General features: G+C 44.2%; 1 protein-coding gene across 1 annotated transcript in view; it reads right to left on the bottom strand.

The window, feature by feature from the left end:
* Positions 1 to 27,705, bottom strand: part of RSRC1 (arginine and serine rich coiled-coil 1) — a 111,034-nt gene that overhangs the window by 18,163 nt on the left and 65,166 nt on the right. Inside the window, exon 6 of the mRNA XM_042881035.1 lies at positions 25,139 to 25,190. Within this exon, the coding sequence (XP_042736969.1) occupies positions 25,139 to 25,190 (52 nt within the window). The remainder of the gene's footprint in view (positions 1 to 25,138; positions 25,191 to 27,705) is intronic.

The raw sequence follows: 27,705 nt of genomic DNA, 5'->3' as shown, positions 1-27,705 counted from the left end.
GCCCAAAACGTCTCACAAGCCACAGGTACGGGGCTGAGCACCCTGTGTATGTTACTATAAACGACCCCTCACCCTGCCCAGCACACACAGCAGGAGAAACATGCAGGAAAAGGCAACGTTTGGGAGGTGCAGTTGGAAAGACTGAAGGGTGCTCACCAGTCCTGCAGCACAGTCAGCATGCGGCGATGTCACTGCTTTCACTTCTAAAAAGCACACAGAAGTAAGAGCTGATCTTGTCAGAGCACGCACCATCTACAGACCACAAGGCTTTGAAAAAAAAATATATATGTATTCAGTATAATGGTGAACTTCCCAACTCCTCAGACTTGTATAAATACATGCCAGACAATTCAACGTGGGGAAAGAGAGGCAGGCAGACTCAAAGGGACACGAGGATGCTGCACCCAGAGCGCAGCTGTGCAACCCATGATGCTGACCAGAAAGGCTTTCACTGCTGTTTTTTTCCTTAAGCACAAACATTTTTGCACTTATAAAATATTCAGTCAGCTCACATATAAAAATACAACAGTAACCCATTATTAATTTACAAGGCCTTATTTAATTTACATGCCATTTTTCTCTAGTACATCGAATTTATCGAGGCTTGCAGCAATGCTCTCTGCTAAATATTCATACGCTGACAAGTAAAGTTAGCTAGCAGACATCCCCAAAATTCCACCCCGAACTCACAGCAGTTGATCTGTGCCACACTGTCCCAGGCAGGAGCAGAATGCAGCAGCAGCACAGCGCACACCTCGCTGTAACCACAACTGCGCCGTTTCTTCTTTCTGTCTTTTCCAACCCCAGCAAGTCTACGAGGTTTTCAGCTTCTCACTTCTCCCTAGGAAGGACGCCCTGCATCTGCTCTGGCAGGTTTACACCTCAAGAAAAACCTATCCAAAATGCAAAACCCAAATATCTTCTTCCCCTGTCCTGACACTGGGTACAACCAACCCGGCCATGAAGGCACAGACCCTTGGCACCATCCAGGCAATTCTGCTGCTCTCTTCTGTTCCTCGTCACAACTTAAAAGCTGCACAGGGCTGCAGGAAAGCGCAGCAGAAAGAGGAAACTTCTCAAACCTACGCTCTGCTCAGTGCAGAACAGCCCAAGTCATCCCAAGTCAAGACGGGTTAAATATTAACAAACTTCAGCAGAGAGGGGAGAGCGTCAGCCCTGCCCAGGCCATTAGCATTCTGCTCATAAACCTGCGAGGAAAAATAGGCTGGAATGGGACAGTGGGTGCTGGGAAGCAGAAGGTGAAAGCTGACAGATAAAATGCAGGGATGGCAAGCAGGCCAGCCTCCCCGAAGGCTCCCCATAGTCCGGTTACTGCCTACTGTATTAAGACTGCCTTTCTCATCACTTAATGCTTATTTTCATCACTTTGCTTAAAATATTGATAATCAATTAGGGCTACGTCTGTTTTGCCACAGAATCTGTGTCACAGTCTATCAGACTGTCAGGGCCAATTCAATCCTCATTCAAAGTTAATTTTTTCTTCATAAATCTGCCTTTGGAGGAGTCATTAGGCGCAGAACATAGCCCGAGGTGCAATCACCTATTCTCTTTCATTAGCGGCAGGCAGGGAAGGTGAGGGAGATTATTAGAACTTTGGAATGATCACAAAGCAGCGTGCTGCCTGTCAGATCCCCCCAACATTTAATTCATCTCGCCAACTCGCCGGCGCGCTCTGCCAACAGCTCTAAATGGACATTATTCATGAACATCTGTGACATGCTGAATATTCCGGACCGGCAGTGATGAAAAAGCAGTGCCCCTTTTGACTTTAAAATTAATTCTATGGTCAAAACAATTAAGAATATAACAAACACGGTTTGTGATGTTATTTTCAGCCCTCCAAGATAGCCCCTCAAAAAGCCTCTCTTGCAGAAATGGGGAGGTTTAGGCATAAACTGCAAGCTCCGAGCAGGGCAGCCCAACGTTAAATGGTACTGCAGTACCATGTACTATGGAAATAACAAGTTTGGGTTTTGTAGCCATGCTGGAATTAGCTAGCTGCAGGATCTGCTTCGCTGATAACGTTTCTAAAATGCAGCCAAATGAAATGACACATTGGATTTTAATAAGATGCCACATTAAATTACAGCACGCTTTACTCATGGTGGACAATCAGCTGCAGCGTGCAAAACAGCTTTCCAAAATCAAATGCATTTATGGCTTCTTCTCCAGTTGATGTGAGCACAGTGTGGCTGCCGTGATGTTTCTCTGGTAAGGGCAGCAGAAATGCTGGTACAAAACCTGGCACCCACTGAAAAGAAAGAAAACCACCTGAGTCTCTGTGCAGTGTTCCTCAGTACATGCAAGGTCCTGGGGACGCAGATACTTGGAGGAAAATTGACATCTAACGAAAGAACATCAAGAAGTTCCTCTAATTTCATTAAGGAGGTCAGAAGAATAGCAGACTTCCTTATTTTTCCTATTATTATTGCTATGAAAATGGTGTTACCGTCAGCAAAGTCCTTGCTGTCTCCCCAAATATTTTCGTCTTCCTGCAGCAAAATCAAGGGCCAGATTCGTAGCAAATCCCAGCTGGCACAATTCCATTGACTTCAACACAACTGAGGACATTTACTCCAGCTGAGGATCTGGCACTAAATATTTAGAATAATAAAGAGGACTTAATAAGCAGATCTTGGCTACGTACACTCATCTATTATTTAGTGCATTTCTAATTTCTTTCTTTCTCCCACAGTTTCCCACACACAAGTCTGATAAAAAATTCAACTGAAATATATTTTAACACTAAGGATTAATTGGCTAAAATTGCTTCCGTGGCTCCCGACTCATTGCATTGGATGCTGTTCAATACCACAAAGATTTGCTCCAAGAAGGCTCTGCTTCGCCTGCATGGATGATCCGTAGCCAACCAGTGGGTCACACACATACACACATACAAGGACACAGCGCCACTGAATGCAGTCCTCATCTCCTCTGATAGTTGGTCTCAAAGAGAAAATCAGGTATCAGAACAATGCAATACTTTCAACAGCAATGGTTAAATGGCAGCATCTGCCTGATCGCCTTTCTTTGGGGGAAGGGGTTGGGAAGAGGAGAGGAGAGCTTGGGAGGGTAAAAGTGCCCTCCTCAACTGTGCTAAAAAGGACAGAGGACAGCAAAGGCTGGGGGCGAACAAATAAAACCCAGACACGAGTTCTTGAAGTAAAGGATGCTTCTGTGCTATGGCCTGCAGGAACATTTTTCAGCTCAACTGGAGAACTGAGGAGCAATCAACACGAAAACCTCCAAACTTTGTCTCTACTCATTTAAAGTGCTCTTAAAACAGGATTTGGATGGAGCTACTTCTTTTCCTTTCTTACTTTTATGTTTTTTACTCTTACTTTCCTTTGGAAAGCACGGCAGGGAGCTGCCAAACACAGTGCCAGGAGCTGCACAGAACACAGCTCCACCTCACCCTTACACCTTCACCAGCTCAGAGGGAATTTGAGCACACTAACGATGACTTGAATTGATACTTGCCGGATAAAATAAACTTAGGATGCCACAATACCAAAACAGGATTGTGTTTCACACCCCATTCTCTTACATTCACTTGCGACTATAAAGCAGAACATAAAGGAGCTGTATTGAAAAAGGAGATGTAATGTTTTAGTGTTTAATTACATGCTCCTATGAAAGCAATGCTTTTATATTACATGTAAGACCAGATCGAAATAAATAGCTGCTATTTGGATGAGAATTTTGAAAAACAGTTTTGTAAAAGTGCTGAAGAACATTCACTTGGGTTTGAGAGAAGGTGGTTCTTTATGGAGATCGATGGGAACGTGTGAGCTCGCAACCTCATAGTATAAACCAACAATGAAAAAGATAAACACATTGCTGCCTTAAAAACAACAGAAAAACAAACAAGATTTGCATCGTTTTCAGGAAGTGGAAAAACATCTTTTCTGTAGTAAAACTCAAGTCAAACAAGAGCTGCGAAAGCAGCAATGTCAATAACAAGTGATAGTGGAACACTGAGAAACAGATCTGCTTCCTGCTGGCGCCTGTTGCTGACAGACCGATGCTCTTCAGCAGATCGTGAGCCACTATGGAACAGTTGAGATTGGAAAAGAAGCTTTGAGATTCCTCTACAATGAATCAGAAAGAACAAGAGGTAGGCAAGATGGCAAAACTAAGCCTGGAATCCCAGTACTAAGACACAGAAGAGGTCCAGAACCTTGGTGCAACAAATGCTTTGGAAGTAATCACACCGATGACATCGCGTTGGTTCGTGTTGGTTGGTTTGTTTCTTCCAGCTGAAACCCTGGGGAGAGCAGAGCAGTGAGCAGATCCCAACCCAGGCTGTGCCAAGGACATTCCTTATCCAATAGAACGTTCCTCCTCTGCACACCCAGCCCCAGGCACCTGCTGGCCTTACGTGGGAAATTACCTCCATTAACTGCTGTGCCTGACCAACGTAACAGCTAAAGCGTGCAATTCCACAAATACATGATGTGAGTTTGAAAAAAAATATATATATAGATATATCTATATATATATAGATATAGTCTACTTAAAGTAAAAACACTTGATTTATTTCTGGAAAACAAAACAGAACTGACAACGGATTTCAAAGACAATTGTGACTTCAGCCTGATATTGAGAGCGACAGTTGGCTTTTCTTTCGGGGTTAATAGCAGAATTCAGCCTGACAGCGTGTCAGCAAACTGGAAAAATTCTGTCACAAAACTCAGATTCACAATGAACCCTCCTTTCATCTGCCAACGGCACGACGTCAGGAATCCCTGCGCTGAGTGAAAACCACACGGATGACAACTAATCTGCCCAGCAAAAGGAAGTAATAAACTGGAGAGTACTTACAAACCATTACAAAGAACAACACTGAGAGAAGCCAAGGCAGCCCAGGGAACCTGCTGAGGGCTCCCAGACGTTTTATCTCGTGCTTTTGACCAAATAAAACCCTAATGGATCAAAATGGGAAAGCGGCTCCTGTTAGCGATGCTGTCGTCAGAGACCCATCCACGCAGCTCTGCTAACAGCTCATTCTGCTTTGGTAGCCTCAGATACGGCCCACAGTGACTCTGGAAAACAAGCCTTCATCATATGTGGCTGTGGAGATCCCCAGCACAGGGAAGTACCATGGCACATGGCATGTTACCACACCAAGCAGCACTTTCCCCTTCTGAAAACCAGACCTGACGTAGGCTGGTGGGCAAACCCTACTTCTAACCTGGGCATAAAATAGTCCATGTGAGCATGGGGCTGCGAGGCTCACACTGCTGACCGTGGCCATGAGAAGCACAAAGCCCCTGGCCCATACGGGATGCTATGGAAGGAAAGGCTCTGCATGGAGCTGACAGCCTTCATCCTCATTCCCAAAACACACGGTTCACCAATTTAGTTCCCCAAATTTAGTTCTTGACTACTGCCTCATGACCAAAAGTCTTTCCCATGCAGAACGGCCTCCAGCCACTCATCTACACAGGAATCCACCAACAGGCACAGTGAGATCTGCACAGCCCGAAGAGCATCCAGCTGCAAAGACAATTGCTCAGGTTCATCTCCATGGCCTTCCTGGTGTAAGATTTAGGTATCAGCTGCAACCACGTTGCACGTACTGGAAAAAAGCAGTGAGAACTGATCCCAGCTAAGACAGCACTCCAGAAACTATCCCCACCATGTATGATGCCAAATGGGTGATGGAAACAACACATAAAAAGGGAAATTTTGGATTTCCTTCTCTATTGTACAAGGAAGCAGTAATATTCAAAGGAGACTCCTGTATGCATCTCAAAGACGAAGGCTGGTAATGGACAAATTCCTCCTTGCACAAAGATTTACAAAAGGACTCTGCTGAAGCTGGCCTAATTTAAGCTGCAGGTAATGACTGCAGAGCCCCAAAGCTCACCCAGCCAGATTTCCACCCTCAGAAATAAAAACCTCTGACCAAAGATTAGCTAGGGAGGCTAACGAAGACACAAGAAGGGAACATGGCTTAAACATGAGTGTTGAAAAACAGCACCAGCTTCTGTTCCTTCGTAAATGGAGCAGTAAAAATCCTGACTTCCTGAAGCACTACAGAACTGTCAGCAACAAGGAAACCCAAAACTAAATTCTGAGTTAAAATAAAAGGAGATTTAAACTCATGCTTGTAGTTGACTAGAAAAACAGCTAGAAAAACTCGCGTCCCAAACGATGAAGATAATGCTCTGTTGTACAGATTCTGGATAAAAACCAAAGGCTGGAGTAAACAAAGGTAATTCCTCCCACAAGGAGGGGATCCTGCATCCTGTACCTGACCGAGTCCTCGCTCCATCAGAAATGCCACTGGACCTCATGGAGACCACGCAACCGGGCTTAAAACTTCGGCATGTTCTCCTTATACCAAACACGGCTGTACTGAATTGAATTAACCTCTGAGCACAGCATCGCTGCTGAAATCATACTTTCAGAAGTACAACACAGTGCAAACGAGAATGAATGGGGTATAATTAAAACACAAATGATGTCGCAAGAACCAGGAGGCATTTTAAAAGTGTTCTGAGGACAGAACTTTTGCTGAAGACAATTTTCCGCTTTCACCACAATGTTAATGAAAAATCTTTGCGAAACTGGCAAATAGAAGGAACAAAAATTGAATGGAAGATACAAATGACAGCAATGGGAGCTTAAAACCACCACCAAACACCACGACATCATGAAAACAAAAAGCAAAACAGTTTCTGAGAACCGTGGGCAAAGCATCCCTGAGGAACACAGGGAGATGAGGAACGGAGCACCTGAATGCTGCGCAGTGAGGAGGAACGTCCAGGTCCAGGCACAGTGAACTCCCACGATTTACTGTGCTTTAACTGCAAAATCATAAGACAGGCATCCAAAAGAACTTGACATCTGGCACCAAAAGGGGGAGTGTGTGTCAAGGAAAGATTTGTGTGAAAGACTTATTGCTGGTGCCAACACACACTCAATTACACTTCTGATAGCCTTGAGAGCTGGGCATACAAAGCAGAGCGAAACGTGGGCTTCTGTGCTGCACCACAGAAATCCTTCTGATGGAAAAAAAAAACGGGAAAGTCTACATTCTCAGCTTGTATCATTAACCACTATAATCATTTACTGTATACAGCGTTATTAAATATTCCCCCGGGACAAAAGGAGTACATACAGTGCTTAAAAATTCAGTCGCTGACTGTAAAGTTTCATTCCAGATTAAGCGAAGACGATGAAGAAACGCTGCTGAAAACAAACAATTTATCTTCACTGCGCACAGCAGAACGCTGCTGCAATTGTGCCAGGGGCTGCGTGGGTTCCAACCCAACGGCTGCATTCAAAGAGAGCTGCACCCACAGCACGCAACGTGCAGAACGCCGCTCAGTGAAGTTTCCTGCACTGCTGGTTAAACAACGCAGAAAGGAACTCGGGGTACCAAACATTTCTCCCGAAGCATTTTACGTCGTAGCGTATCTCAAATAAATATTTGTTGTTGAAGCTTCTATTAAGGTCCGTTAGAGTAAATGGGAAATTAAAAACCTCAGAGGTTCTAAGCCAAAAAAAAAAAAAAGACTGATTTCTGGGAGAGGATTTCAGAAAGATTTGTCATTGGTGAGAAAGCCCCTCCAAGGGCACGTGTCTGCTAATATACACATGCATTCACACTTACTCATCTGCAACCTTGAGAGATTCCTACTGGCTCTCGTAAGCCAGGACAGCTTAATTTGAGTACAGACACGTGCAGCCATGTATTTGTATAGAGCTGTAACAAAGCAATAAATAAGCAGCCTTATTCAACGCCAGAGATTCTGCAGACCTTCTCCAGTTAGATTTCATTTCCAGCCAGCTTTAACTTATGGTTGGAGAGCTCTGCAAAGTCTGTTTTTGCAGTCTACTATTTCTCAATGATTAGAAAATGTAAAGAACTGGAAATACAGAAAGCTGACTGTTTAATAGCATAGAGCTGCAATGACCAGGAGGGGAATGCCCGCCACAGACCTTGCTGAATTCATGGCAGCACCCCTCTGTTCAGGTCCCTCATCCAAAACAAATTACATTCTGAGCTTTTACACGTGAACGTGCAAAGCATCTGTAAAGCATCTGTATATCCTTCATACTGAATTCTTTCAGTAGAATACCCAATAATTACCTAGAATTAACTCGTGTTCAAGTGCATTCCTCAGTAGCTTTATGATAGCTTCTACCAGAAGAAAAACACACTTCTTGTAGGAGTACAGGCAATCCTATATGGACAGTGCTGAGCCTAAGGCTGTGTCTACAATGGTCAACAATGCACACACAAAGAGAGGAGCAGGGAGCAGAGTGCCCACATACCAGAGCCAGTCCTGCCTGTGAGGTTCTATCAGCCCAGAGCTGCTCCAGCTCAGCTTCACGTGGTCTTGAACCCAGAAAGCTCATTACAGACCTCCCCAGCAGGAGTTCACTTGATGCCAGCACAAGGATTCACGGCGCACAGAAGACACCCAGTGAGTTCACTTTCAGAGCCCTTTGGGAACCGCCTCCCTTGTTTTTCACACTTCTTTTCTAGTTCTCAGGATGGCAAATGATGCTCACATGAGACAGACGAGGCTGGAAAGCTACAGAGGTGCTCCGATGTGACACAGCACAGCTCAGTGCACGGGGGAAGACTGTCGGTGCCTCCCCTCATGCTCAGCTTTGCACCACACTCGTTGCTCAACACGGTAACGTGGTGGTTCCCTGCTCACATAAAATCTGACCTCGTTTTCAGGATAGCTTTAAGAGGTTTTTTAAGATACCATTCTGAGATTATCTTTAAAATATTGGATGCGCATTGCAACCAGAGCAATAAAGCCCTCTGAAAAATAACTGCTCTAATTACCATTTCCTTACAGCACTCAGTTGCAGCTCCTTTGAAGAAGCTCAGCTCAATAGCAGGCACAAGGAAAGCAGCAGCAGGGCAGCCCCTGGTCAGGGCAGGCAGGGCTCAGCCCCAGGCCCAGGTGCGCGTCCCACCGTGCGCCGCTGCCATCGATCGCCTCCAAATCTCCAGAATAATACATTTCCCAACCACACAGCACAAAGTTGACGAAAGCTCTTTAATTACATCACTGCTGAAAGGAAATCATTGATCAATGGCATTATGGGAGAATAAACCGCCCCCCAAAGCAGATGAAAGCCGACGCAGCAGCGAGCAGCTCCCATTTGGGACCGTGCCTCCATCAGTGCCCACGGACAGCACACAGCTCACACATGCTGCTCTCCCCTCTCTGAAGCTCTCCCTGGCAGGTGTCACGCTCTAAGCGTGGTTTTTGATTACTCTAATTAAAGATAATATTATCAACAGATCTTCATATTGATCCCTAAAACCCCTTTTCTAAATAGAAAATTAAAAGCTCCGAGGGAGGGACTCGGAGGCTAACAGGTAGTTCCAATGTCTTTCATCTGACATCAGCTTTCTGTGCTATGCTTCCTAAATGCACCATTGATTTTTTACTGCTGCAAGCACAAAAATGTAATGTTTTTCTTCATTAGAGGAACGTTATCTGCTATTACCAGATAAATAATCTCAAACAACAACAAGCACCCGTTGTTTCAACTGAGTCTAACAAAAATAAACCTAAATAAATAGCGACCTTTTAAAAATTGCTTTAGACCTATTCTTAAGTTTGAATTAAAATAATGAATTTCTTTTTTAACATCAGGTTTCTTCCCAGCAGCAGGTGACCAAAATATCCAAGCACAGATATCTGCACGCTGCATAAATGCTCATCTATGAACACAGGCTGAAATAAAAGCAGAAAACCGAACACAGCGCTGAAGAGAAGAGGTGCTTGGTTTGGTATTATTATTATTTTGGGTTTTTTACAGCCCTGCCTGGATGTTTGCTATCACCGGGATCAATTACCCATTAATCAAATCATAAATGACTATATAATCCCCAACTTTGTCTTTTAAAAACTCATTTAGCGTTATCACTTCTCTCTGGCAGAACGAAGCGGCTCTAATAGGCACGCTCTGCCCGTGCTACAGCTCTCCTCATTCATTTCCTATTCCCTCAGGTGGTTCTCGTTGCTAATGCCCAAATGGCATCAACCTGTTGTTTAGCACAGCCATGAAAAGGCGAGCCTGCTGGCTAATTTACCAAGGGATTAAAGCCCTGCAACCACTTCAATCTGTTACTTTGTCTCGGTGTAAAAGCCCTGCCCATGACAGCCAGGCTCCCAGCGAAAGGGAAAATCTCATTTTGAGCAAGAGAAATTCAAAGTGGGAGACGTTGAAAGTAATGCCTGTACATGCCAAATACAGCTGAGCACAGAGATGGCTAAAATACAAAAAAAACCAAACCTGGGAAATAAGTGTTCTGATGGTGCTGCAGGATTTCTGTGTTCAAATACAGTGCTGCTTCAGTCGGTGACAAAATCTGAGGCTGATAATGCATGCAGCATTGCACTGGCAGCAGCTGTAACAAAATCCTGCACAATTCCTGTTGTTTTCCCTTTTTTTCCTTTTCAAACGTTCAGCTTGGTGTTGATCAGTGAGCACACGAGGCTTTTATTGCAACGCCTGCACCTCGAGGGGACACAGCAGAGTGCTGCTAGCACCCGGCTCTGCAACAGCACCAGGACCAGAAACTGCAACGCTGAGACCCACAGGGTTGTTAAGGTAATGAAATTAATTAGTCTGCCAAACTTCACAGGGTGGGAGCCCTCAGTACCTGTGAGAGAAGGCGCTGTCTGTCTGTCTGTCCATCCAAGCAGCCCCACGGCAGCACCTTGCATGGATGAGGGTGCAAAAGCCACCAGATCAGGTCAGGATCCAGCCTGCACCGACTTGAAATCCCTTCCATTTTCTTCCTCTGTCCTCGCAGGTATAATAAATAACAAAGCTCTAATATTTTAACACTTTAAAAAGCAGGAGCAATGATTCATACCTATTCCATAATTAAAATTTTATGGCAAATAGACACAGCCATCACTCATCCAGTCTGGTACGTCCAAAAAAAGTGAGAGTTCAATTTATAAACCCATGCAGTATCGTATGAGCTTCCAAGGGAGTTACTGAGGTGGGGGGAAAGCTGTGTTTTTGGTTGTTTTGTTTTTAAAATCAAATGCAGTGCAGCTTATGAATCTGTTTGCAACATCACAGCAGCTCCATACAGTGACTGAAAATTAGAAAAGGAAAAGAAATAGTACCAATATTATCCTCTTATTCCAGAGCTACGCCATGGTGGGAGGCAGGATCCCCAGCACTTCCCAGTGCCAAGAGTAAAGATTTTCTGAAATTACCAAGTGCCAGATCAAATGATGCACGGCTGTGCCAGGGCTCTGAGAGCAAAGGAAAGCCTGCAGATCAGTGCTCTTCACCTATGCATATTCAGGGATATTTAACATAAGGGCACGATGCTCTGCAGCCCATTGCAATACATTCTCTTACAGTGACAAGACGAAATTCTCCCGCTGACACTGAGAATACAAAAGGTGGTGGTCTTGCATGTGCCTGCATCAACACACATGTACTTCCTGAATTAGTACTGAGAAGATACCCTGGTCTTTGTGAGCTGCAAGACCACAGCAGAACAGTGCCCAACTCCAGTCTGCACCAATACGAGAATGAGAGCAACCCTGCTCCAGAGTCAGGCAGCTCAGGTGGGCTAAAAACAGAGGTAAATTTGTTCCTGTACAACTGATTTGCAAACGTTTTCCTCAGACTTTAACGTGACATTATTCAGAAGTATTCTAAATAACTGAATGTTCAGGACGAGTTCTTAAAGGAACTTTGCTCTTAATCTTAAACATTCCACCTCAGCTAGGAAACAGCCTTCTGCTGGAGCACAGCACTGCTGCACACAGCTCCCATGTCTGCAGTGCAGTGCGAGCTCTGTGCCTCCCCAGGAGATGCACGTTTGTGAAACATAAGCTGACAGCACAGCACGAGGTTCTGCACACAGCCAGCTACTCACACTGCGTGACTTGGCCAACACACGGCGATTCTGGAAACCCTTGGCTGCCACCAATAAACTTATTTGAGTTCATTATATCTACCTAAGATGGAAAAAAAACAACCACCCTTGTGACTTGCAGGGAAATGCTGGAGTAAGTTTGGAAAAAATCCTTCTGTGCTTTCACCAAAAAACAAAAAAACAATAAAAAGCTGAACATTAGACTTGCTGCTTCAACAAACTATTATTACATGCTTCACCAGTCCATTAAAGAAAGTAATTTAATCAGTTTGTATTTTCTCAGGAAAATCTCATTCAGAGAAATTTTATTGCCAGCTATCTAAATAGTAAATACTTATTATCCTCTCAAAATGAGTTTTTGCTTGCCAAGGGCAAACCCATCGCTGTTATTGTAGTGCTCTGTCAGAGAAACAAGAAGTTAAAAAGGTTATAAAGATACCATTAACGTCATGGGACTGTCTTGTCAGGACTCAGAAGTGCTTAGTAATTGAGGGCTTTATTCAAAGTGTATTAGCACCCGCACAGACGGCACAGCTAATACGACGCTTTAGGCTTTATTTTGTTGCAGCCCTGCATAATCACCTACAAACAGCTGAATACTGTAAATTTATCTGCTGGAGAGCATGGCTCGTTCATCAGCTGTTGGGAGGCTGAGCCTTGGAACAAAACGCCCACGATGCGAGGGTGGCCTGGATGGTGATGGGCACTTGGGCTGCACTCAGAACACTGGAAATAAGCACTCCCACCACTACTGGAAATAAGCCCATTTGGTAAGCTTAACGAGCTTTGAGAACTACAGGCATGCTGCAGCAGAAACTTGAAGATAATACTACAGGAGTTAAGCTCACTGGGACACAAGCAGCTCACATCTCTGCAGAACTCCTTTCCTACCCTTTGACGTGGACACCTGGGAGCTCCAGGTCACCCTGCTGCCTGGTTCTGCCTCCTCAGTGCTTGCTGTCACCCTGCTTGGATCGTGGTGGAAAATGATGGTAATTTTAACTCGGACACACACTTGACAAAAACGGTGCACAGTAGCACGTGTCAAAGTGCCTCCTCTGCACTCTGTTGGCCCCCAGATGCTGCAGCCCCACTGCAGCCCACCTCAGGCCTGATCCCTGCAGGAGCGTGGGGAGGGCAGCCCAGCTCCTTGGGCCAGCCTGCTGCAAACACACAGAGGAGCACGTGGGGATCCCTCAGGGTCACCGCCATGGAAGCAGTGCGTTACCAGGCTGAAATCCTCACTGCCAGGAAAAGCAGCACCTCCCATCTCCTGCCACGCTCTAGCAGGTGAAGCAGCATCCAAGGCTGCGAGTACACAGACAGAGCATCCCCTCATGGGTCAGCTCCATCACCTGCCTCTCAGAACTGTCATCTAAGACCACCAAGTACTAAGGGTATTGCCAGAACAGCACGGGCTATTCTCAGGTTCATGTCTACATTTTCTTCAGTAACGGAAGCCTCTATGTTATAACCTGAGCAGTTTTCATACAACCAGTTTTGGAACTTCCATGAGAGATTCTGACAGCAGAAGGCAATGGGCAGGCAGGACAAGGGAGATGGAAAACAGAAGTACTGCAGGGTTCCCTAGGGAGTAAGCATTGATTGTGGTTAAATTCATGCATCACAGAAAATAATTGGAATAATACCCATGCGTAATAACTGCACTTCCATAGTATGGTTCAGGATGAACAGCTTAATATATTGTAGGATGATCACAGCACAACATCTCTTTAGGATTGTCTGACTGTTGGAAGCTGGATATTGCAACTTCATTGCTCTGACTTGTTCAGGTCAAAACGTTCCATGTGTAAGTGTGCTCCAATTGATTTTTCTGCATTTCGTTTGTTGTTCTGCTTTGAGGGGGGAGGTAAATGACAGCATAGATACTTCTGAAGATAGGAGTAAGGAAAGACGCTTTGTCTGTATAAGACATGTGGAAGATTTCTCTTTAGTGAGTGCTAAAAGCACCTGGGATGCAACAAGCAGCAGTTTCTGCACCAAGAACTCCCTTTTTGTTTTGTCCCAGTGCAATTACCCCTAAGTTTCCCCAAACCGATAAACTATGAAGGAGAGATTACTGCAAACAACCGTGGCTGAACTCCCCCAGATCTCCCCCCAAGGAAGCAGCAGCCCGGAGCTGGGCTGGTGAGGGAACCAGAGCGCGAGGAAGGAGCTGCCTGCACCGATAATTCTGCCACATGCCTCCAAAGCAACTGGTCGGACAGCTCTGACACAAACACTGCTAACAATACCACCTACAGCAATGATTCCCATGTAATGAGACCACTGGACATAGGTTCAGCTCCTACCAGCTCTCAGTGCAAGGTATTACTGCCTCCCTGCTCCATTCCAGCGCTGCACCAACACCCAACAACACACCCGGCCCTGCATTTACCCGCACTGACCAAAATGGGCCCCTTCAGCCCAACCCCGAGCACTGCCCAGTGCTCAGCAGCACAGCTCAGGCACAGCAGGGCTCAGTTCTAACATTGTGCTCCTACCAGGTGAACACAAATAACCCCGATTTCATCAAGAACAGAATCCTCCCTCAGGTTCTCTTGCCCTGAGTTGATAGCAGTGGCGTCACGATTGCATCAAAGAGGCTAAACAACATAACATCATTAACATTTCTCAGTGCTCTCCAAGGGCTTCAGAGTTTATAATGCTCAGAACCTTTAAGACAATACCTTGATTAAACCATTTCAGTGGGTATTTTAACAGCATAAAGGGATACATGATGGCTTAAACAAAGAAGTCAGCCCAGAAATCTTAAATAATAAATTACGCTGTAGCCACGCAGAACAGCAATAGAATAGATCTAATGGGAAGATCTGACATGCATGCATGCATTCGATTGCTCCAGTCGGCTGTGATTCCAAACATTTTTCCCTTCTCGCTGGGGTGATCGATACAAGTGATGCAGCAAAGGGCACAAGTTTTCCTCCTTGCCATTTAACAAAGACCCCGCTTTGCCCTTTCCCATGCATCACAGTGCAATTCTTCGTTAAGCCTGTGGAAACACAGCCGAAATAATTGTCTGCAGATTTAATTCAGTATGAACTTTTCTTGCTTTTGCATACTGATTTGTATTTGGAAGAGTGTCACATGAAAGCTTGGCTCTTCTCTTACAAAAGGCAACAGAAAAGTGTGTGTACGTGTGCAGATGGAGGGGTTACGTGCCAACATACCATTCGAGTGAAGAATAAACACCAGCTTCACCATCCTTGCCATCAGGTCATCGTATTACTTATTTACTGTCTTTATTTTCAGGTTTTAGCTGTTCTTAGAAAGCATCCAAGGCAGTACTTTAATTCACTTGCTCTCTCCTTTACACAATCTTTAGTTTAGGATCAAGAGAAGATTGCTGGTGCCTGCTCAGGTCTCTCTGAGCACCTTAATGCAATCAGGAGTTTTAGATGCTACAGGCAGATGTTGCTCTGGGCAGTCAGTAAGTTTATCATCGTATATTTGGGCGACTTTCTTTTGGCTAACCTCTCCAGATGCACTCTGCAGTAGCTACTACCCAAAGCTCTCACAGAAGACCATACAAGATGTACTGGTTGGGTGTTTTTTCTCAGGGAAAACTCTCACTTACCTTTAGATAAAACTGTTAACACACACAACGTGCTTCCTGAAATAGTGCAGAGAGCGGTGTTTGAAGCAAAGCCACCCTTTTATTACAGAAGCTTATCTTAAAATCTACTTTTCACACACATTCTTGGTCTCAGTACTACAAGAAGCCTTTCAAAACGACCAGAGTAACCAGTTTTAAAACAGACATATTAACATTTCATAAACCAAACCTACGAACAGAAGGAAATCAGCACTGCCCATTTTGTACAGGAATGCTTACTGCTAGCCTCGGCCACGAGAATATCAGTCACACAGAAGCTCCTATGAAAAGATGCCTGGCTTTCCATAAGGATGACTGCCCACCACAGCACTACAAGGGAAAAACCCATCTTTGAAAAACACCCAGTGCTGTGCTTCAAGATTTATTTAGTCGACACCTTATAATAATCTCTAAATCTAATGGGACACAAACGCATTTCATCACTGATGAAAATCTTCAGCGATTGCTCAAATGAAAATCAAAAAATTATTACAATCTAGTAGTTTGGCTTGCAGCACGCATTAATCAGAAATCATAATAAATCCACATGCTTCTTCAGACAGCACATTAGTCAAACAGTTTTGTGTGATAACGACATTGAGTAATGGGCTCGGAGTTAGAAGGGTCAATCATAAACTCATCAAATGCTTCATTTCATTTCTTAATTTGGACAAACACAATTTGTTTATGGGAAGGATATCAGGTGTTCTTGAATGAATAATGGCTACGAAACCAAACTCCATTAATCAGCTCTTGATTACAAATGACTCCGAGATTGTTTGTTCTAATTTCATTCATTTGGGTCAACAAAGAAAACATGAGCAAACGAAAGCACTTGGAAAAATGGCACACTTATTACTCTGTATTTAATAGAGCCGTGATAAATATTCTTTCAATAACTGTAAAACAAGGATTTTATTATCCACATTAAATACCATTCTGGGTTCAAGTGAAGGAATTAATACAGGTGAGTTACAGGAGGCGTGGAAGAAGACCTTCAGTGCTTCTGAACCAAACATCTCCAACGGGCAAACGAGCACAGAGAGCCAAACTGCACCCAGCTACCTGCATCTCCCAGCATTCACAAATCCCTGCTGTATTTTCAGGGCTTTAAGATCTCTAAACCCCATTTGTATTTCTGCAAGCCATTGTTATTCCACAATCATTTTGCCTTATTGTAATTAAGTCTTAAGTGTCTCCTCTTCATCAGCGAAAGGCAGCACTCTGGGCAGCCCAAGCACCGTCCAGCCCCTCTTTGGGCACAGCCAAACTCTCCAGATTTGTTTGTGGAACATCTAAGCTGAAGGGTGGGAAACACAGCAGAACGTATGGGTGTGTGTAGCAGCAGGGCACACGTTCTGACCAGTGCTCTGATGGCCACAGACCAAAGCAGGCACCTCCGCAGAGATGATGGCACAACAGACAGCGCACAACGAGCAATGGATGCTGTGCCGTCGATATTAAGACAGAACATTTCCCACAAGGCGTTTCTAAACAGCAAATTGCTGCACAGCCACATATGGTTTCTGCAGCCAAAGCGGCGCATAATTAAATTACCGGGCAAAGTTGCTAAATATGAATTGATAACAAAACTTAAACTAACTGAAAAATTGTCTTTGACTTAAGATCAATAGCAGGACTGCAAGATTCATCTGCACGTAATTAGCACACATATTTGCATCAAAATCATGCGTGCCATATGCTACAACGTTCTGACTAGTTATAACGTGGGCCTGAGATACCTCTGCTTCCTGGGAGCACAACAGCTCTCACAAAAAACTAACCAAGAAATAGAAATTCTAACAGCTTTAGGTTTATTTCTCAAGGCACCGAACGTTCACTGGCTAATAAAATTACTGTACACTCACTTCTAGGTTCTGTCTCAGTTTTGATGTCCATATTTACATACCAAAAGGCAGCCATACTCCACCGGTCTGTTCTTTAGGGTACAATTTAGCAGCTACTCCTGGGCTTCTTACACTGGAAATCACACATTGAAATCTATGCCACAACAATGGCTCAAAACAAAGCTTTTTTTTATTTATTACCTCTTACCAGAGTCTGAAATACATCCATGGAGCAAATGGCTTTTAGACACCGACACGGCAGCATTACAGCTTGCAGAAGTGAATTACTTTCTTTCAGATGTATTTTATTCTCTACTCAAATTTGTTTAATTAAAACACCATATTTTTTTCAGCAATCATGAAAAAGAAGTTGAAGAAATTATTGATTAAATAACTGTTTGCTCACCAGTGACACAAAACAGCTGCACATCAAAACCACATACTCCATAAGGACAAGACCATTAATATGATTTAAAAATAATTACTTGGATTAATGACTCTTAATTATAAAGCTGTAGCTTTGCATGCAGAAAGTATTTTTTTTTTTAGTACCCTAATGAGATTATGTAGCTTTGCCAACAAATTAGGAGCAAGTAATGTATGAATAAATGTATTTAATGTCCAGCTGTGTAAGCACTCGTGCCTGGCTGCAGAGCTCACTGCTGCACACTGACCAGGTGAGTTCAACAACTGGGTGCATCTTTGTTGGAATTACCTCCAGTTCTCATCAAGCACACAATATAAAAAACAGCTACCACTATTTTATTCTGACATCCGTTTCCTTGTCATTGGTGTGTTTTGTTGTTTTCATTATTATTATTTACTAACATAACGTGCAATCATTACATGCAGTACTGGCTTCATTCCAAATGCACACCGTGTTAAAATACACCAACTCAGCTCCTCACAAATCAGGCTCTCATCAGGGAAAATAAGTGTTAATTTTATTTCAAACTATCAGCAGCCCTTCAGCTATTCTGCTGCTTTGAGACTAACACAAGAGCACAGATGGAACCAGACCTGAAACGTTCCGATAAAGGCTCTGAAATAATCAACTGAAAACAATTAAATAATATCTACTGGTAGGGATGAGTGCTACATGGCTACATTTCATCAACAGTGGCGGTGACCTAAAACAGAGCAACTACCACCCAGCCACCAACAGCTCGGGGCAATGGGATTCACCCAAGAATCCCAATGGGAAGCATGGGCTGGGGAGCAGCCAAGTGGGGCAGGGCCACCTCTGGGTGCTCAGCCCCCCAGCAGCACCACTGGCCTTCCTGAGAGACAATGTTAGGAGATGGAGGACTGGGAAACGCACAGCTAATTGCCCAGGAAGGTCTGAAACCGTATCATGATGGGAAGTTCAGCTGGGAAAGAGCAACTTCAAAAGCCCACGCTGGCCTGCCAGCCTGGCTGGATGGATATTTCTCAGGCTTTTCTTTTCCCCAGTCCTGAGGGCTCTGCACATTACTAAGCACTACAGGAAGAAACACAACCACGCCAGGAAGGCTCCCAGTAAGCATTCCAAGCTTGTCCATTATAGTGAATATACGATGATGTGCTTACTTCCCTTTAAAAATTCCAGTGCACTTAGACTTTGGAGTAGAAGTTTCAGTTGAAAACTGCTGCATCACCCACAGTTTGTTCCTCCTGCCGATGGAAAGCTGTTGTGGCTTTATGACCTTTGTGATTGGTATTCCACACCATGCCCTCATGACAGCACTCAGCCTCGTTCCGTGACACAACCGAGTTGGGACATTCAGACACTGCTGACCAAGTAGGAACCAGCAGCTGGCCCAGGAATTGCGATTATTCCAACCAAACCTGAGCCATAAGGTGAACAGAGGACATGGAGAGGGCATTAAGGCAGGCATTAAGGCAGAAAAGGCATCAGTGACAATTTGCAGGGCTATAAGCAATTAACGCCGGCAGCTGAAACCACAGCAGCAATGGGAACCACAGCTCCTCCTCGGATTTGTACCTGAGCACACCTTTAAAAAAAGTCTTTAGCAAACGAAATCAACACCATGATGTGCAGAAATTGTTCAACTTGTGCTCACAGGATTGAGATTTCCATACAAATAGAAGTAAAACTCAGTGCTGATGGACACAGCTTAAAGCAACTGTTTGATACTGGCAGAAATAAGGAGTTGGTATCAAGTCAGACTGAGCGTATTCACATACTAGCCGTATTAATTAAGCTATTTCTCAATTTTCAGCAACTTTTAAAATCATTAAAATTTCTATTTCTGGCTAAAAGAGCATTTAATAAGGTATATTTTACCCGTATCACGTAAACCTAAAATTTTTATGTCCTATTTCATCCCTTGCTTATATAAGCCAACACACATTACCCATTATCCATCCTTCTAAAGCCGTTTGGATAATTACCAACCCAAAAATCGACATAAGAAAAATAAAACCCAGCACAATAAATCCATAAACATTTTATAAGTTTGGCATCCAAAGCTAAGCACCGATAAAATGAGTCTTCATACTTGTTGCCACCTGCCTGCCTTACTGCTTTGCAGAGCTAGCAAAGAGCAAAACAGAGGCCATCCTATTTAACTAAACAGTTTTTATTAAAGTAAAAGAAAAGCAAGAGTCTATAAAGTAGCGAGTGATCCTATTAGTTCCACCAGACTAAAATCATACAGTCTACGTATGTGGTCCTTTCAGCCACATCTGTTATGAGCCACTGCGATAGCAGAAAAGAGAGAATATCGGGCCATATATTTATCAGGCACTGGGAGCACAAATGAGGATTTTTCTCTCTAATAAAACGTATTATAGTGGGGAGATAAAGAAACACAAGTATTATAAAACACCCGCATTCTTACACGGCTAAAGACAAAGTGCTTCTATTCCATTATTTTCTCCGCAAGGACTACGTGAACTGTAATAAAGATGCATGGTACAAAATTAAAGGGAACAATCTGATAGCATAATTCAAAAGATAATGAGTAAAATAGCTGATACCCAGAACTGCTGCCAAACAGATCTGATAAATGGTGGACGCTTATTTCTATTCATTAATTTCTCCCGCACCTCGCTAACGTCATATCAGGGCCTCCGCTCTCCAGTTGCCTTTAAATAAACTCCATCAAGAATTCCTTGCACAGAAATGCCCTATTCTCGAATGCTCTTTCAGCCACAGATTGAAATGCAGATTCCAAAAATAGATCAGTCACTTATTTCAACTCTGGACCTTTGAAAATCCAGATCAATTGCCTTTTGTAATCGCCTTTATAAGGACAATACGAAACCTCCGCTTGGAAAATTTTTCAGGCTACTTTGCTAGGATGGATGGTCGGCAAGGTCCAACTCACATCAACACATTCCCATTTAGGGATATTTGTCCACGCTTTCATTTAACGAGGAAACGCGGCTGCCACGCAGCAATTAACGGCACAAATCCGCTGCCTTCCAAGGCTCCCTATCATTCTTATCACTTTTAGCCAAGCAGGATGCAGCGCACGGGAAACTTTTTCCTCAGCATTTGCAATACGAGCAAATGCTTAATAGCAAACCGAGCTCAAATCTCCTGTGCTCCTCGGTAATGAAGGCTGGGAAAGGAATCACAGACACCCAAGTGGTTTGGCAACTGTAAGTGACAGAAGCTCTGCTAAATCCTCTGTTTACACTGGGGATTAGTGGGAGATTGTGCGGCGCGAAGCGAGCTGGCCATGGTCAAGGGAACCTGCTCCTGTCAGCCCGGGGGCAGGCGCACAAAGCCCGGTCCTGGTAGGAAGTGACCCATAAACGTATTCCCGCGAAGGATTTGCGCTAAGCCAGGCTGCCTCATAGAAACTCCATATGACCATTAACTGGCCTGCAAGGCCTGCCAGGAGGCCTAATTACAGGCCTACAGAGCCCAATAACAAAAGCTGAAGAGCTTTAGCCTAGGGATGATCTGCTTTATACTGACTTGAGAGAGTCCATATAGAGCGACAAAAAGAAAGAGGTTTAGCTTTAAAATTCTCCCAAGAGACAAAGCATTGTAGCTAAGTCTGGAAGGCCCACATGCAACATGCTTCAGATAGGCTTAAACATCCCACCCTCCCAAAATTAACATTCAACTATTGCCTGCTTAACATCTGCTCGAACGTGGCGAGCTGCTGCAGCACCATCAGAGCGCCCTAAAAAGGCCTCCGTGTGCCTAAATACTAAGGAGGATAACGGAATAAAGCCCTGCAAATACAAGCGTGCACGTGAGACCCACAGCAGTTTTCGTAAATCAAAACCCAGTTACCCCAAGAATTAGAGAGGAGTGCTTCACATCTCAAGTGTTGCGCTCCTTAATGAGAGCACAGATACTGAAATTAATCTGTGCTCACAAAGAGCAGCAGTATTTAACAAAGTGTGCGGTGGGGTCACCACCACGAAATGAAGGGCAGAGGCAAAGCTTCTGGCATCAACACTTCACCCTGGCACGCTATGACCACCTTCCCCTCCGCCCCTCACCAGGTGAATGCACCGTGCTCTCCCAGCCTTCCTGCAGAGACCAGAAGCCGTAATTCTGATCTCCCAAAGAGCAACAGCAAAAAGCCAGAAGCCCACTGAAAACAGTGGCTGCTTTACTACTTGCTTTCTTTTGTTCCAGAGGAATCAGCAAATATATCCCAAATGAATGGCAAAGACTCTAAAAGCAGCTTTACAGCTCACACCTGCAACCCCCAACAGGGCTGTGCCAGATGAGGAGGCCGCTGGACACCCACCTTCCCCAAAATCGAGCATCTCTGGTGATGAAGTGAGCAGTAAAGAATGAATGGAACACAATGACATAACACTAATTTCCTGAAGCCGCGGCCATTGCATGAGAACAGGCCATGGAAAAGTTGGCATGCCAAGCACTTTCAAAACCTACATTAAAAATCCCTAACATTACTCGTGTGTTATCATGTTCTTTCCCTTGCTTAAAGCCATAAGAGTAAAGCCAAATAATTTACACATCAACTGGTCAACGAGAAGCAAAAAATCGTGTACACAGACATCTTCAGATTGAGAAGACAGCCCTGACTGCTTCTGACGTGCAAATACTTCCCAGAAGCATGACAAGAAACAAAGCAAGTCACAGAACATCTGAAGTTCTGCACCCAGCTTCCATTTGGAATCACACCTCCAAAGCATCTCCTGTCTACCTGGCATGAAGACAAGGTGAGCTGCTGCATGGGCTTAACACAGAGTGCAACCGGCTCACGGACCAAACCCTTCTGTGCTTGGAGACGAGCAAGGAGCTCCTGCTGTCATGTTTGAACAAAACATCCTGGCACGTTCTGAACTCCAGTGACACAAAAGCTGGCTGCACACAAATACGTATTTCTTCCTACATCCAAGTTGAAGAAAACACCAAAACAGTTTCCCCTGATGTTTGGTTTGTGTTTTAGGAATCGAGGGAAGTCCCGGAGTAAACAGTAATGGAAGATGAAGGATTGTACCTGACCAACTTAAGCAATGCTGCTAGCAGTTCCTTTCCTCAGACCACAAGCACAACAGAACTGTAACTTGGCTTCTCCACCAGCACGCAGCAGGCACGTCCCAGCCTCCCCTTTTTTGCTACTATATTTAATCTGCAACAGCAGCATTGGTAAAGGATGTGTTAGAATTTAGACTACTTGATGGGTTAAGCAAAAGGTAAACCTAGATAGTAAAATAAATAAATAAAACTCTATATTTCACAGGGCTACAATGAAGAGCAGATCATCAGCTTAAATACTGGTAGTACCAAGAGATCAGCAGTTTCAGTTTGAACTTAAAGTTTGTCTGCTCTTACAACAAACATTTCACAAATACTTTACAGACAAACAAGCTTCTATTCATCCACATTAATGTTTAATATACTTTGTAACCTCACATAGCTTATGGACAGTTCTCTGTTATCTGTGTTATATTCATCCAAAGGTATTTCTAACATGTTAAGAATCAAAAAATTTGCTAAGCAAGCAAAGTAAATTTTCTTCTAGGATAATTCCTTTTAAGTACAGAACAATATGGAAATCTTCAGAAGGAAATGGGCAAATGTATTTCTATACAAAGATAAAAGGAAATGTCAGATTACTGTCTGGCATGGAAATGGCACAGAAAGGGAAGATGCCAATGTAAGTGGAGCACAGCAGCAGAGATGAACAGGGAAGGGACCTTCCCAAAGTCCTCTCCTACGCTTGCTGGTAATTTTGAACCACAGCAGAGTTAAGACTTGTTTGTTCAGACACCTGTGTACTAACAGTCACCAAAATGCAGCAATACATTCTGAATACAGCACAGCTTTCTCCCCACCTAGCAGGAGCAGAGCAATTCCCACCACGAGGCAGGCAGACATTCACAAGTGAATGCACAACTCTGGGATGGACGCTGCACTGAACACCACGTATACAAAGAACAGCTTTGTTCATCACTGCTAACACACAGATTAAAATTAACAGGTATTTTCAGCCCATGCCACAACAGCAACAATGAACCACCTGATTTTGAGCTCCTTGAAAAGCCAACTGAAGACGTGTAGCTGCTCAGTAATGCTCTAACACTTACTTTGTGAAAGCTGAAGAGTGCTGGTTTTGCAATGAACAGACACAGAACATTGAAACAACAGCATTAACAAACCCAACACTCCTCTTAAACCACCTTAAGAAAGACTCAGTGTAACTGACTGAGCGTGGGACTGGGAGAAGGACAGGGGACGAGCTCAGAAGTAAAAGATTCCCAACACCTAAATAAAGATGGGAAATAATTTCTTCCTGTATTTTCTATAAGAGAAATAGATTAACTCTCCTGAATTCTTTATCAACAGTTTGCAGCTCCGATCCACATTTCCGACTTCAACGGTGAATATTTAAATCACAAAATGTCATCGGCCTTTCATACGTTTCTGGATATTTCTGGGACCCAAATCACAGTGATCTACAGCTCGTGGGGATCTTCTGTACACTTCCAGGTGTTAAATTAAAAAATGAGGTGTGACAGATGTGAGCAGCACAAACAAATGGCGCTTTTTTAGGTCAGTGCTGTCACAACCACTTTATCATCGCGTGCTTCAGAGATTTATTAAAAGTTACGGAGAACAACGAATGCATTTGGAGCTACAATACAGAAGGGTAAATGCATTTCTGAGAAAAATCCAGGAACGTGAGAAGACAGATAACCCTTGGAACAGAAGGCTTTGCTGAGGAGGAAATACCAACACTGGGAGTGGGAATTGTTGTTTTTAAGTTACGAACGCACATACTGGAGATGAAGGCTGAACTACAGACAAACACGTGTTTATTACAATGTGCTTGAAATGATGAATTTTTTCCTTCTTAAGTGAAAAATTGACATTTTTAATGGGGAAAATAAAATAGGACTCAAAAAAACAATATTACAAACATCAGCATAGGCATTTTAAAGAGAAAACTACCTATTTCTGCAACCACTTCAAATAAATCAATGTAAGTACTTACCTGCACCAATTCAGCTCACTGCTATAAAATAAAACAACAAAACCAAGTTTTTGAATAGTTTCAGCAGTAGCAGCAAGAGGCCAAACCTGTGAAGACAACGAAGTACTCGCTTCATTTCTCCAGAGACATTCAGCCAACAACACCAGCAGTGATGCACAGCAGTTTCAGCTTAACCAGAAACAGAAGCAAGCGATAGAGAAAGGGGCTTGACTCGTCCCCAACAGAAAACAATACTTTATTGACAGGCCTCGTTTTTCTGATATCATAAAAGAGAAACACAGTTGAAGAATGCAGCATTACTTGTAACAGCAAGACTTACCCGCCGCCTCCAGCACCAGCTGCAATCGAGCCTTGGCCTGCTCTGCAGGAGTCTGCAAAGAGAGGGTCTGTCAGCCTTGCACGTTTGCCACGCGTGGCCCCCCGGCACCCCCACCATCCCCAGAGGCTGCAAGGGGAATCCAGCCTCGGCGAGCAGCTCAGCTTTGAGCAGGGACTCCAAGCTGAACGCTTCTAGCTAAGCAGCAGCGCAGCAGCCCAGCCTGGCCTCACCGCCATGACCCCACTGCACACAGCTCCCGTCGGCTCCTAACGGGATTAATATGGCAGGTTGTTCACACTTGCTCTGCTATCTGTTTTGATGCCTTCCTTTCCTCAAGGTATTTCTCTGCACTGTGGGCTGTGGAGCAATGCTGTTGGCTGTGTACCCACTATGCTAATTACTCCAAGTGATGTTTCACTGTGTCCAATGTGCTTGCCATCCCTCTCATTTCGAAGCCACTCAAACGTTTTCACAGTTAAATCTATACACAAACCCCATTTGTCACGCAGTTCAGAAGTTGATTATTTCCCTAAGCATCTCAAAAGTTTGGGAGGTTTCTGCTCAACACTGAAAACAAGGCACGCAGGAACTTTTGGTGCCGCTGCTCAGCTCCTGGAGGCAGATATTGCTACCCCAACTTTTCTTCTGAGAGGCTGTGGATGCCCCGTCCATCCCTGGAGGTGCTCAAGGCCAGGTTGGATGGGGCCCTGGCAGCCTGGACTACTATTAAATGTGGAGGCTGGTGGCCCTACTTGTAGCAAGGGGGCAAACACTTCACAAGCTTCCAGCCAGCAGCAGCTACAGGAGCAGGTGATGTGATCCATGGCACCTTTGGCATGAATGTTTTGCTTTTATAAAGGTTGAACGGCAGAGGAAATTCAGCTCTTCTTTCAGCCACCAGGTTTGAAACAGTCACTTTGATGGAGGCGATAGATTTTATTTCTTGAAGTCTTCAGCCTACTTCTGATGCACGACTTAAATTAAACACGTCTACAAAAGCCTAACAAACCCCAGCGTGGCAGGGATTCATTTGCACGTACTGTACACCAATGCTTTGTCTTTGCATGGGATAAACACCAAAGCAGCAGTGCCATGCAGCAGCCCTCCCAGCAGGCAGCCCCAAGTGCCTGCTGTCTGCAGCACACACACAGCCCTCCTTAGCTGTCCTGGCTCCACGTGCTGCCAGAAATTGAAATCACAAAGCAGACTTGCAGAGGGGAAGTAGGATAAGAAATCTGTTTAACAGAAACAGTCGAGTTGGTAATTTACAAGATTTTCCACTTGCCAATAAAAATCACAGTTTCCTACAGGCACACAACTGCCCTCTGTTCTGTGCACAGAAATCTGAATGATCCCCAAACTCTGTGAGCTCGTTTGCTGCCATGTGGCACTGTTACATCTTCCCCTGCCCCCACAGACAAGGTCAGCGTCCAGGTTCTTCCTGCAGATGACTCAAAGCCTTGTGGCTAATTGCCATCACAGCAGGGGCAATAAAGGACGACCCTGCTCATATTTTGAGAACAATATTACTACAAGCACGCACTGCACTTCAGAACAGAATACCAACTGTAGCTGTGTTAAATACAGATCTCCTCAGCAAGACGTCATTTCCCCAGCTTCAAGTTTCTATCCATGCAGTTCTACTCAGTAAAATCCCAGTTTAATAACCAAAACCAACATCATACCCAAAGGACTCAGCAAATAAGCACCAATTAATAAGCCCGTGTATGATTTTGAAAGCTGAGCAGAAATCCATCCTTCAGTTTCCTATGAGCAATGTGTCTCAGCACCGGAGCATGGCATGCAGGATCTTGTTCATCAGTGGCAAGAATGTACAGCTAATGGTGGTGGCTGTGCTGTGCTTGGCAGCCAAGGACCTGCTCCATCAAGCAGAGGTATTGTGCTCTTTGTACCTGTTGTAGTTTCCAAGGAAATAAATAGGAGGCATTACTTTCAGAGCAACCTAGCATCTCAGCAAGGAGAAGGCAACAAAGAAGCCTGACCCACATCTATAACAGAGCTTCATCAGGTTATGAAAAAGACTGTGACATGTTTGTTTAGCACCAGAACGCCTGCATTGCTTTCAAGTCATCCCTTCTTCACTGAAGAGTTAGGAAATTAAAAAAAAATTGCCAAAGAAAGAGCAGACAAAGAAGTTATTTCTATTACAGAACACCACAGAGGAGCACACAATGCAAAACAAACTGCCAAACCAAAGAAAAAAGCACCAAAGAGACTGAGAGCTCCTCTTTCACACCAGACCAGAGCAAACGGAAGGGAGTTGAGGCTGGCAAAATCAAAACTGATAGAAAAACACTTTTTTTTCTTTAGGAAAAACAAAACCAGAAGAGTTTGTAATGTGAATCAGTAACAGGGAAATGCTGAAACCTATCCAGCGTTATTTGATTTCAACTCCTACCTTTCCAGACATTGGTCATCTTAAAGGATTGACCGTTACAAGGATAGTCCTGATGTGGCAGATCCTCACTGCTGCCATCATTCTGCACACAGTGCTGTGGCAGGAGCAACGCTCTGACCTGCTGCAGCTCTACCTGCTCCCAAACCCT

The sequence above is a fragment of the Lagopus leucura genome, unplaced genomic scaffold (genome assembly GCF_019238085.1).
Source record: "Lagopus leucura isolate 7727_CA_CO unplaced genomic scaffold, USGS_WTPT01 Super-Scaffold_100029, whole genome shotgun sequence".
Lineage (NCBI taxonomy): Eukaryota > Metazoa > Chordata > Aves > Galliformes > Phasianidae > Lagopus > Lagopus leucura.
This window is presented reverse-complemented; position numbering and strand designations above follow the sequence as displayed.